The sequence below is a fragment of the Suillus discolor genome (assembly GCF_016758755.1).
Source record: "Suillus discolor strain FC423 chromosome Unknown F5147scaffold_8, whole genome shotgun sequence".
NCBI lineage: Eukaryota > Fungi > Basidiomycota > Agaricomycetes > Boletales > Suillaceae > Suillus > Suillus discolor.
The window spans coordinates 661355-674087 of record NW_024541255.1 but is presented as its reverse complement, the minus strand read 5'-3'; the positions used below and the strand labels follow the sequence as shown (position 1 = coordinate 674087).

The 12733-nt window shown below is 44.7% G+C and overlaps 5 protein-coding genes across 5 annotated transcripts; 4 read left to right on the top strand and 1 right to left on the bottom strand.

The window, feature by feature from the left end:
- Positions 1-260: 260 nt before the first annotated feature.
- On the top strand, positions 261-1549 carry F5147DRAFT_649665 (uncharacterized protein; the record flags this gene model as incomplete). Its single annotated transcript, XM_041433356.1, has 9 exons — positions 261-346; positions 394-502; positions 704-741; positions 790-928; positions 988-1094; positions 1123-1169; positions 1306-1340; positions 1371-1375; positions 1429-1549. 9 exons carry the CDS (start codon positions 261-263, stop codon positions 1547-1549), a joined length of 687 nt encoding a protein of 228 aa, XP_041297000.1.
- A 627-nt stretch (positions 1550-2176) lies between these two features.
- F5147DRAFT_649664 (uncharacterized protein) lies at positions 2177-3196 on the top strand (the record flags this gene model as incomplete). Its single annotated transcript, XM_041433355.1, has 6 exons — positions 2177-2233; positions 2371-2517; positions 2576-2675; positions 2720-2890; positions 2946-3028; positions 3110-3196. 6 exons carry the CDS (start codon positions 2177-2179, stop codon positions 3194-3196), a joined length of 645 nt encoding a protein of 214 aa, XP_041296999.1.
- Positions 3197-4991: 1795 nt separating this feature from the next.
- Positions 4992-5579, top strand: F5147DRAFT_769737 (uncharacterized protein; the record flags this gene model as incomplete). Its single annotated transcript, XM_041441065.1, has 3 exons — positions 4992-5070; positions 5138-5433; positions 5487-5579. The coding sequence occupies 3 exons, from the start codon at positions 4992-4994 to the stop codon at positions 5577-5579; spliced, it is 468 nt and encodes a 155-aa protein (XP_041296998.1).
- A 3711-nt stretch (positions 5580-9290) lies between these two features.
- Positions 9291-10566, bottom strand: F5147DRAFT_769735 (uncharacterized protein; the record flags this gene model as incomplete). Its single annotated transcript, XM_041441064.1, has 4 exons — positions 9291-9911; positions 9965-10147; positions 10197-10316; positions 10372-10566. 4 exons carry the CDS (start codon positions 10564-10566, stop codon positions 9291-9293), a joined length of 1119 nt encoding a protein of 372 aa, XP_041296997.1.
- Positions 10567-12081: 1515 nt separating this feature from the next.
- On the top strand, positions 12082-12696 carry F5147DRAFT_569258 (uncharacterized protein; the record flags this gene model as incomplete). Its single annotated transcript, XM_041430944.1, has 1 exon — positions 12082-12696. The coding sequence occupies one exon, from the start codon at positions 12082-12084 to the stop codon at positions 12694-12696; it is 615 nt and encodes a 204-aa protein (XP_041296996.1).
- Positions 12697-12733: the final 37 nt, after the last annotated feature.

The following is a 12733-nucleotide window of genomic DNA, read 5'->3' as shown; positions in this document are numbered from 1 at the left end:
GGCATAGACGAGTATAAAAAAATCTCACAGAAACTGTCAGTGCTCATTTCCTCATCCTCCTCTGGTATGTCGATGCCTGAGAGTGACTGTGCTGGCAACCTTCCTACTCCTTCTCCTGCTCCTGCTCCTCCAGTGGTATCTCTTTGTGTCTCAACGTCTCCTCAAGCTTGGGTGAAGAGGAAACATCTGAAAGCAGGTTTAACGCTCCTGATTGTAGAAAAACAACCTACTATGTTCCCCAGGGATGAGCACTTCATAGGATGGTTGTTCTTTACACTCCATTAGAAGATCTGGTTGCCAAGAATGACCGGCATTGCGAAGACTTAGACAGTGACCACACAATTGAGTAAGCATCCATGTTCATGGTACCATGTTTATCTTAACAATGAACAGACAAAACCACCTTCAGCACGGCTACATTGAACTCAGTAAGACATTGCCATGGTTCCATGAGAAGCTTGCAAGTCTTGATTTCGAAGAGTCAGAGGATATGCTCAAACAGGTTTCTTACAGTATTTTTGTCACACTTCTGTGCTAATTGGCAATGTAGCTCAAGTGAGGAGCAGATTAAGCTCGTGGTGACAATATGGGAACTCTCAAAGAGCTCATGGCCTCATGGGTTAATATTGAGTGTCGTCCACCTTTGTTTCTAAGAGCAGACAATAAGCACCATTGAGGTTTCATGAACAATGTGTGCGGTAAGCTACTCTGCCCAGCGGAATGGTGCTGGGAAGATCCAGTGTAAGTGATAATCCTCGTCATTCAGATGTTACTGATAATGTTATTCAGTGTCTGGGCCAGAATTCGTGACCGTACCACCACTTTTATTGTTTCTGAAAACTCATGGCCTATGTTCATGTATGAAAATTATGAAGCCAATATGAAGAATCTGGAGCATGGTCTCTTCAAGTCCAAGCTATTAGTCATGGTCAGCGGCCTGATTTTTTTTAACTAAATTTTAGTTCATTGCATTGCATAGCTTCAAAGCCATTTTCACATCTCCCTCCTTGGCCAACAAAGTTGATGGTGATGGCAATGGCATTGATATCATTGAGAATCACCAACGTGCCCAGAGATGATCAGATCACACCAAAGTGAAAACATGTGTTGCCCCCATCATAGGTATGAGGAAGGTAACTCCTTGCACGATCGCATATGCAGCTTGCTAGGTGAGTATCAATGCTTCTCTCTTACTGTGAAGTTGAAATTGAATTATCCAGATCTGATTCGCACTGTCCAACATCACTTCCTGGCGCACTGTTGATGGAGACTTCGATTATCAATTTTTTTGGAACAACATTATAGACTTCTTTGAGGATCCTCCAGGTCCAGCTGTGCTAGTGAGGGTGAACAAGCTTCTTGAATGGTAGACCAGGTAAGTCATCGACCTCATCAGTGACTCGCCTGGATTGCTAACCTCCTGTGTAGAAAAGTGTTCGGACAAAATCATCGTCAGGACTTAACACCGGATGTTATTCTTCACATGTCTGTCAACAGTCTTGCTTCCCAGAGACAGCAAATGGAGGACACCACATTCGACTCTGACTAGTTACTTGACATTTTGCTTGCTTATCTCACTCTACATCTTTAGTTTGATTAACATATCCTCTTTGTCCCGCTGCATTATTTCAGTCCTATGATACACCCTTTGTTACCAATGTCATTATGATTTTAATGCCTCCTGATTTGTATGTGTGATAAACTCAATTTTTGGATATATGTATCGTGTGTGGTATGCGACGAAGCATGAAGCACAACACACTGATACACTATGGCAATTTTAACATGCATGATCAGAATTTGCCAGTTGTGAGACTAGGATTATCCTGTAGCAATGGCACAAGATAGTTATTTGTCCTAACAATGTTGAATTATTTATGAAAAGGTCAATGCTCTGAGATCCGAAAATAACTCCCTAAAGTCCAAACAACTCTGCTGCTTCTTAAACTGTTAATTTAGAATGCTGATGGTCCATTCAACAAAGTATTATCGATAGCACATGGTAAAATAATCCTGAGCTGAGATGCCTGATTGCACAATGCTGACTTTTGTTCATTCCTTGACAATGCCAAACATTCCCATGTGAAAGTGGTCAACAAATTTACACTGATTGTTGCAATGCTCAACAATATATTACTTTAAATACCATTCTCATTTGTTCACCAGTTCACTGATGATGTCGAAGAAGAGGGTGATCTTGTTGAGCCTTGCATCAAGAGAGATGACTTTGGATGTAAGTAGTTATTGCTTGCAACACAGCAGAAACACTAGGACATACCCAGTCAACCATCTCTGCGGCGTCTTCCAGATCCATGAAAGATGTCTTGTACCCTCCGTCTCCTTCTCTCACATATCCTTAAACAATTTCAGGTCCCTGTTGTGATTGAGAGGTTTCAATACATCATTCCATGCCTCATCTATGTTGAGAAGCGGCACCAGCATACATGTTCTTTGGAGTTGTGTCGATCATGTGACATTACAAAAATATCAGTAACCGCTGTAGGAGACCCACTTTCAGTATGTATCCTCAGGCATTGGTGTTAGCCTCTTGAGTACTACACATTGACATCCCAAGGTACTGAAGAACTGCAGTGACCTAAAAAAAAGAGAACAAAGCCTCATCGGGCAACAAAAACTTCAATGCTTATGTAATAAGCCAAGCTCTCACAATTGTTGTAAGTGAGTCTGATTCATTCATGGATGTTATTTCGCGCTCAAGTCTCTTTGGACAGTCACAGTCTTTCCTACACGACCTTCTCTTACTCGAACTTGACACTCTCCAAGGCAGCTGTCTTGAACAGTGAATTCAGCTTGAATGCCACCATCACCATCAGAAACATGGACAAGCTTCTCAAAACTTCTGCTGTGAGCAGCATGAACAGCACAAAAGGTATGTTTTCTCTTTGCGTAATGTCTCACTGACCAGTCACCTGTTAATTTTTCAGACTTGGAACTTCAACATACCTGGCTGCATGTCTCAGTCCCACCATCTTGTGTGTCACTGTCGCCACTCTTAGACCTTGCACAGGTATGTCATTTTTATATCAATGACATTTATGATCCATCTACTGACTACTTCACTACAACTCATCCTTCTCCAGCACCGCAGGTGCTCAAGTCTGCCACGACAACAGTGCCCATTGTGTCCCTTGCCCTCTCAGATCAATATGCAGGACCTGCATCCAGCTCCTTCTGAAGCCACAGTATAAAAATCCAATGGAAAACCATTCTGTAGGCCAATGTCATACCCAGCACTCAGACCAAGCATAAAAAAGTAGTGCACACCTGAAGAGTATTATTAGAATCATACCAGCCAGAATTAATGTCATGCTCTAGAAGACTCTCAAATCCTAGTGTGAACCGGCGGCACAGCTGAGACCATGCAATCTCTGGCATGACATTCTTCTTGCTTCGCATCCAGCGATGCTGGAGGGTGCCATATAAAGATGGGTCATGCCACTGTCGGAGCATCGTATGAGCATTTGCGATCCCATAATTTTCTGATCCTGGATCACTTTGAGTCACCATTGGCATATCTAAAACATGGATCAAATTAGTAGGTACTGTGAGTGATATCACATGAGAAACACTTATGGCCGAGAGCCTCGAGCGTGTCAAGGTAGTAACTCAGGATAAGCTGGAGATTTCAGTTAGAGTGCCAGACTTGGATCCACATGATCCAACCAAAGAAAGGCTCGATGCCAGTGTGCAGCCCAAGACCGAACTTGAGCCATTTGTCATGCTGATCTATTGCAAATAGGTCATTCACCCCTGCAGCCCAGAAGCGTCTCCTTCTGAGTCAACAGGCCTTACGCTGGCGGACAAGTTCTGGCTCATACAGAGCAAAGTATTCCATCACAACCCTCCTAGGATGTGAAACCCAGATGTCAGTGATTCATACAACAGTATGAAGGTAGAGATATCACCTGGCCACACTCATTTCCCTTTTATGAAATAGCAAGCTCACCATTTCACGTACCCCAGCACTCAGATAGGTAATATGCAGGTTGGACACTGTGTCATGAATGGTCTCGATGGTGTGACCCTGTTGACGGGTTCGTTGAAGACCCATGTTTTTCCGAATCTTGAGAAATGAGGTAAGGCTAGCATACAATCACAGAGCATGTGAGGTTGAACATTGATAACTAGATATCTGGAATACTCACCCAATGCCATAGCGGGTTGTGCCAATATGTTTTTGAAGTTCCTGAACAATCTGCCGATTATTCTGACGGGCCTTCCAAAGGCGAAGAATATGAGGTGTGATAACCTCCAGTGGCACTACTCAATAGTTCAGAATGCTGGGAGTCAAGTCAAAATATGGTACAGATGTGTGGGTTTGTTTTGGTTGGGCATCGCAACATGCACTCAACAGCTTCAATGTCAGTCTATATGTAGTGTCAAACACATTTTGGACTTACGTAGTTTGGAAGTTCATGCACAGGGTAATGGTCCAAGTCTGCCTCACATTTCCCAAGTCAAGTGCAGGCTGTGCAGCAACTACCTCACAGAAAACTTGGAGGTGCACCACTCAGAATTCTCCAGAAGCCTCATCTGGTGTCATAATTCTCTATCTAGTGACTATACCTTTTCTGGCCGAACTTAGAACTCTCAAGAGCTCAGAATTCTCCAGAAGCCTTGTATGACATCATGATTCTCTATCTATACCTTTTATCAAGAGCCTTGTTCAGTATGTACCTCACTTAAGCTTCATGTAGGGATACTCTCAACTCACATTTAGCAGGTCAAGTAACTCCAAGGAGGCTTTCAAGCAACCACAGGCTGCATGGTTGCAGCAAACCACATGGTTGCATGTCACCACAGTTACTACTGGCTGAACTTAGAACTCTCAGGAGCCTCATGTCATGAGTACCCAATATGAACCACTATTCTTTCCTAAATTCTAAGCCCTTTAAGTGCCCTGTCACAGTGTCTACTTCAAAGAACGTATTCTGTGTGTTCAGGTATTCGAGCACCCAGTGCAGAGTTCAATGCTCAGTGCCACACAACACCGTGTCCTTCCTGACCCGTGTACCATCCAACAGGCTGTAAATGCAGCACAGAGAAAGTGTAAGCAGAACATGCATCAGTACCATTCCTGAGCTGATGACAGCAACACTTAACCCTCCTGCTGTAGTGGCTGTACCTCACCTTTCACAGGTGTCTCACACCATAGGGCCAGAGATTATGATACCTATGTCATGGCAAGGTTCATCTATGACACTGTTAAGTTTCGCTGGCCCCATTGTGATACCCCCATCAAATTTTGCAGGCTCTATCAGGTATTCATTACATCATGCAGCTTATGCTACAGAATGCAAACACTTGGGGAAAATTGTATATGCTGCTTCTCTCACTGAGACTATTTTACTCAAGATCACTGCAGTCTATGAAGGTGCCGGAGCTTGCAAAAAATGCGGAGTTGTTATTGGGGTATGTGATCACCATTGTCTTAAGTATGGCAGCTTGCTCACACTCCTGTTTAGAACATATGTGAGGGGAAGAAGGGCATCGACACTCAAATTGATGCCCCTGGACTTATCAAGCTAGCATTGGAGACCGTTGTGTGCGAGGAATGATAGCTAGATGAGAAGGGGTAAAAGGGGGAGAAAGGGTGAAGTGTGGTATAACTCAAATAGACCTCTGGATGCAAGTATAGATTCGGCCCAAGGGGATTGCTACTCAAAACGATTCCCCTAAGTAAAATGTGAGGGGAAACTTTAAAACTAATAAGAGTAACTGAGAATGGAAGGAGCACGAGAACTTGCGCTGATGCGATGCAAGCGCAAGTGAGCCACCGAAAGCATGATACAATGCACGGCCGTGTGGCCAAAGGTTTGATGAAGCACAAAAGTGTGCGGCCGAACCAAAGGATAAATATGAAGATCCGTGAACATGAAAGCAATGCGACGCAGCGATGAAACGGGAAGAGAGTTTGACGATAGATGCAGTGAGTGAAATGCAAATGTTAATGCGGCTGTTAGAGATGCACACATGGTAGTGTGCTGAAGATTGAGATTTTCAGTTTGAGTGTTGCATGAAAACTGATGATAATTGCAATGTGGGAAAAAGAAGATACATGAGAATTGTAAGTACTTAGTATATATGAGAGCGCACAAAGTGCTCTTTAGAGCTGAGTAGGTAGCGGTAGTATGTAAAAAGGGTCCATAATGCAAGTAATGAGAATGTAAATATGATAGCTTTGGAAATACGATCAGTCTAATGCAAATCAAGTTAAATACACACCAATGGACAAGTGGAGGACATGGATAGGATGGGGGAAGGATGTGCAATGGAACCAAAGAAAAGCAGATGCAAGCCGATGCGCTGTAGAGACTCGTGCCTCTCACTGTGCAATATTGCAGTTTTCACTAGGGAGTACATGGCACGAACTTGTAGCATCACTCTGTATGCTATCCACAGCTATTCCTACATAAGGCGCAGCTTTCCCGCGCAACGCGCAACTCGCGCGCGTACCTTTCCCATGCTTCACGATGTATATGCATGCGCACTTTCCCACGCTTGAGCGCCCTATAGTGCCAGCCATCCGGAAGCATCCATCCACTGTCCACCAAGTTCCCTAGTGCATATATTTCCATTTCTCACATTTGCATATTGTTCCATCTTTATTTTTATCATGGACCCTTACTTACATATATCCTTACATACCTTACTCGGTAGTGCTTCAGCTCTGCATGACAGCGCTTAGGCGCCATACTTAAGCGCCAGCAGTACATACTATTACTGACTTACTCACCCACCACGAACGAGAGAGGACTGAACCAGAACAATACCCATTTACTACCCAGCAGAGCATAGTTGAAATCTATTCCTTGGCACCTCGCATATAACATCTCTCAGCTTGCATCTCTCACCTCTTGTCTAGTGTCTAATCATCACTTAAGCAAACTCACTCATACTCTCTCTTATTTCCGCATACACGCACGCGCATTCCCACGCCTCGCGCGCACCTGCACTTTCCCGCGCTTTGCATTTGCCAACCAGTAGCGCCTTCAGTGCCTACTACTAGATCCTTGCTGCACTCGCTTCCCCTTTAGGGTTGAATGCACTTGTCGTCTCAAGTATAGCAGACTAGGCGATGCGCGACCTTACAGCATTTATAGATACAGTCAGGAGCATTGTTTGTGCTTCGCTGTATCATTGAACCTTCAGCGCGCGCATGAGCCACAGCCATCAGCCGATAGCAGATATGATGTGTGCTGCGTTAGCGATAGCATGCACAATGCGAGAACCTAAGGGACACTGCAAAAATAGCCTCTACAAGGCTACAAGGACTCCAAGTCCTACACTGTTGTCCCAAAGTTACACACATTCAGTGGCGGATTTATCTGGTGACTTCATGAGTTCGTAGTACGAGATGCTGGATGGGTGGATCTATCCAGTCACCCGCTGTTTGTTCCTTATTTTTATGATCAATGCCAGCACCCATCTTGCAAAGGCACTAAGTCTAGTTTCAAGCCTAAACAATTTGTGCTCATGGTTGTCATCCCAGAGGTTCAGTGGATTGAATATGAGAATTGGCTCACAGCTGCTGAAATAGTAAGAGTCTATTCAGACAGCAAAATTTTGCAATTTCCACTTGAAATTTCATTACAGTACAAACAATTCCAAATAGTTAGAGATGTCACACTGATAACGGGTATTACTGGCAGTATCAATCTTGTATTATGCTACCATTCATCATTGCAACCAGCATCCAGCAGAAATTAGAATGCACCCTGACCCTAATCAAGACCCTCCAGATGTGGATGATGCTGAAAGGTCTGATTCTGCCAATGATGGGATGTTAGTACCTATGAATGTGGAGGAAGATAGTGACAATGAATTGGACATTCTTGAGGGGATGTTTTATCATGCTACTCGTGCAGTCTCTATAATTGCCATTGATGCAGCTAATTAGGCATACAAAGTTTATTCAAAGGCCTACCCTGAGAAGACACCATATCACACTTCGGCACTATCAGGAATAGCATGGGCCAAAGAACTTCTCGCCAGTCATCCAGACCGCATACGTTGTGAACTTGGTGTACGCCAACACGTTTTCTATGTCCTCCTAAATCTACTTCACACTGTGGGATGTCGGTACTCAAAACATGTCACCCTTGAGGAGCAATTAGCTATCTTTCTTTATGGATGTGTTACTGTTCTTTCTGTCCACCACCTCAGTGAGCACTTTCAACGCTCTGACGATACAATATCAAAGTATGTTGTTTCTATCATACCATGCTTGTTTAGTGATACATTTCAAAGGTACTTTAAATGCATTCTCATTGCATTCTCGTGCCCCCCCATCTACACAACATATGTCCGGCTACCTGATGCAACAAGTCCAATACCTCCTGAAGTCTCCCAAAATCCAAAGTTTTACCCCTACTTTGCTGATGCCATTGGTGCTATTGACAGCACCCACATCACCTGTCACCCATCAGCTGAACAGCGTCATGGCACTCGCAATCACAAAGGCACCTTGACACAAAATTGTCTTGTGGCCTGCTCGTTTGATATGTTCTTCCTCTACATGCTGAGTGGTTGGGAGGGGTCAGCAGCAGATGCATGTGTCTATCATGCTGCTTGCATCACAGATCTCAGAATCCCTGCTGGCAAATACTACCTTGCCGATGCTGGATTTGCGTCATGTAATGAGCTTCTTGTCCCATATCGTGGAGTGCACTACCATTTGGCTGAATGGGGTTGGGCAAATCTAGTGTATGTCATGCTAACAATTATCTGATGTCTACTGTGTGCTACCTTTGTTTTATAGGCCCTGTAACCATAAGGAACTCTTCAACTTATGACATGCCATGCTTCGCAATGTCATCAAGCGTATTTTCGGTGTAATTAAAAACCACTTCAATATTCTCCTTCTTCTGCCCAACTACACAATGGATGTGCAGACCCGGATCCCTCCAGCATTGTGCTTTGTGCACAATGTTATTCGCGTCCATGATCCAAATGACCTGGAAGACCATCGGGATCTCGACCTCGATCCAGGAGCCTATGATGCCGGTGTACTTGCTGAAGGTCCTCCCAGTGAAGGAGCACATGTTCACACACAAACACGTTGTGATACAATTGTGCATCAAATGTGGGTGGATTATAATGTAGAAAGAGAGCGCAGAGGGTTGCCGGTCATAGAAGAAGTGTTTGAGCAGTCCAGTACTCAGTATTTTCAAGTCACTCAATTTTTGTTCTGGTACTGCACAGTCTGCTAAATACTAGTACATTGGCATGTTTGAAAGAGACATTGTGCAAAAATTTCATGCTACTGACTAATTGAAGTATTGTGATAAGTACAACCTGCGGAGCTCGTCCTTCTGGATGGAAAGGTACATATCAGCTATCGCAACATCAGCTTGAATGTGCATCATAACTGCTACCATCTGCACGTCAGTCAAACTCTCCTCCTGCTGCACACACACAACTGCCCTTTGTTTGCATACTGGGACAGGATCTACTGAGTGTGCAACATCATGTGACATATGTTCGTGCATATGTGACATGTGTTCTTGTATTGCACTCGTTGCATTATCGAAGGACAACCTAGGACCATGAATCTCATCACTCATGTAGTCAAAGGTGTCTGAGATGCCGTGGCACTGTGATTTCACTGATTTTGATGTTGATGTGCTGCTGAAAACCATCTTGGTGGAGTTAGGAGGGCGGCCCATGGCCCGTGAGTCATCATCGTCAGCTATGGCCCTGTGTTTTCCCAGTGTCTTCGATGAACTTAATGTGGAGGAGGCGGCAGAAGCCTCTGGAAGCCTACTATTTCCAGTAAATAGCATTGGTTGTTCTGAAGGAATGAATCTGATTGGAGAGGGCGGTTCATCTGGCACTGGTGGGACATGAGGGTTTGGATGCTTGATAGCATCAAGCACTTTCTCTGATTCCTGACAGGCTTCAAGTCAGTTCAAGCATGAAGGTAACAAGAACCGGCACTCACAAAGTTTGGCACAACAGTAGTACCAGTCATGGTGGTACTGCAGCTGCAGTCTTTGGCTGGCACTACGGGCCAAGCGGTAGCATGGTGAGCAACATCCCCCCTTCCCTTTGACGGCAAAAGTTCCTTCACCACATCGTAGTGCGGCCATCCCTTATTCTTGAATTGTTTTGCTTGAGGCATACTCTAGACTCAGTAATTAGTTATTGTAGTTGGCATGATGACATCAACATACCTTCACAAGTTCTGTCCAGACAGACTCAGATGCATCAGTGATGTTGGCCCCAAGCTCTGGCCTGAACTCCAAGCCAGAATAATTGGCCAATCTATCAATGATGTTGAAGGTTGAATGGATCTGAAGGCACATCAGTAAGTACAGGCTGATCATCAGACGTAACCTAAGAACTTACTCGAGACCATTTTGACTGGCATGCTTCAGAAGTCTTCAGGGAGCCTTGGGCAGTCATCGTGGCAGCAACAGTAGCCCAAAATGTCTTGTCAAAATTGAGCCCATCTCCACCCTTGGCACGGTGCGTGGTGATGTATTGAATTAGCCATGTTTCATTGTCCAAAGTCCAGAAACATTGTTCTCTCATGTCAGGCATGGTTTCCTGATCCTTCTTGCCATGCATTGTATAGCAGAAAGGTATGTTATGAGAGCAGAAAGAACGAGTTCGTTGAGTGACTGGCATGTGTTACAGGGATCTGTAACACCTACTAGAGCCCCAGCTCTCCCTACGCCTGCCCCCGCTCTGCTAGACTCCCCGCGCGGCTGTGCGCCGCCCGTACCTAGAAAGACAGCGGTCTGGACCGCTATGACCCCGCCTGGCGCTATGACCCCGCCCCTGGCCTAGACGGCCTTGTACCTGATCCATGAAGGCTGTACGCCTCATGGACACCCTAGATCAGCGCATGAATACCACATGTCGCTTCATGAAGATCCGGAGCGCGCTTGGCGCTTCCTGTACCTATGCGCAGCTGCCCTTGGCGCAGCATGCTTGATCAGAGGTTAAGCCTCATGTATCTTATCTGAACCTCGTGTCTGGCTATCATAGATTTACGATATACTATTGATTACAGACTGAGCTAGAATACTTGTAGTACTTCCCTATAAGTAGACACAGATTATTGTACTTAGACTTTACTTTAATCTACTAGGTTCATCCCCAGAACTTGCTCATCTAAGCCTACCAGCTTCCTTGTGTGAGACCGCACTTCTAAGTCGCCCCCTTACGACTTAGCACGTATCCGCTAGCCCTGCATCTCGACGAGCGCCGTCTTACCGAGATCGCCGGAGGAATCCTTGACGTTCCGTCAAGGCCAGACCACGCTCAGCTTCAGTAGACTCACTCGAGTCGTCGCTGAGAAGACCTATCCTAGTTCGCACACGCCGACCGACGGTCAGCGTAACAGCATGATGGTATACTGATAAAATTCGTCACATCTATCACACTGATTCAGGATATTCAGGACAATTATAATCAAATTCCATCTTCAAAATTTCTCAGAATTTTGCTGTCCGAACAGACTCTAAGCATCTAATTGCACGTTGTCTGCTTACCAGCCTAACTATCATTTTACTGTCCAGGAGTCCAGCAAATGTGCTCCCAGGCCTCACGAAGCTGCAAATGTTCCCTCTTCATCCTCACTTGAACATGATGCCGACAATTTTGTAACTGTCTCCACCCGGGAGACCCACCAGCACACTGACAGCTCTTTGAACTCTGTCATGTCCTCACTCAAGCATGATGCTACAACTGTATCCACCAAGAGTTCCCATCAGCATGCTGACAGCTCTAGTGCTGTCAGTGGTGTTTCATCTCCCCCTCAAAAGAAGAATGTACCTCCTTGGGCTAGAGCTCTTTGCTCGCCTGATCATGATCGGCTGAAAGAAGTCTTGAAGATTGGCAGAGGTGCCAACCTAGATGTAAAATAAGGTAGATTCATCAATTTCTTATGTTAATAGCAAACACTTATTTGAATCAGTCTTTGGCCCACAGAATGAAAACATTCAATTTCACCTCATTCTGACCTGTCCCATTACCAACCTGTTAGATGAACAGTACCAATTGTTTTCTGTAGACACAGCTGAGTTATCTGTCAGTCAGTTGACTATCGATATGTTAACTCAAGGCTTAATCGGAGTCGGAGGCTTCAAAACTGCTCACACTGGATGGCTCACACTAACGGCCCCTCCTAAGACTGGTCTTGGATCGGTCGCTCATCATAAAGTTGTGGTCAAACGACCATTCCATAAAGTATTTCCAACAGCTGCAAATTTCGGGCCATATAAAATTGGCCAATACTCACTCGCTGATGAGCTTCCCAAGCTATTCAGAAAAGCCAATGTCTTATACTGGGCTAAATCTTTATTGATGCTCACATATGACTTCATTGATCATTCCATTGCATCTTCATCTGAACCTCCACCATTCACGGTTCCATGTGTTCACTTTGTGGAGGCTGGTCTTGCATTGTGCTACCATCAAGGTGCTAGCAGGGCTGGAACAAAGACAGGGTCAATGCATGCTGCCTTCCTCCTTGAAGAACTCATCAAGGATGGTGATGAGTTCTTTCTCAAATTTATTCACAACATGGACGCCAACCCTCTGCTCGACGAGTTGGACTATGGCTATGACTTTGCAGAGTTTTTTGTTTTCATGCAGCATGTGCAATATGTCAAGACTAGACAATTAGCATTCATATCCGACTATCAAGGTATGTCTGATTCATGACTTTACTCCACTTGATTGACATGATGTTCAGGGAGTA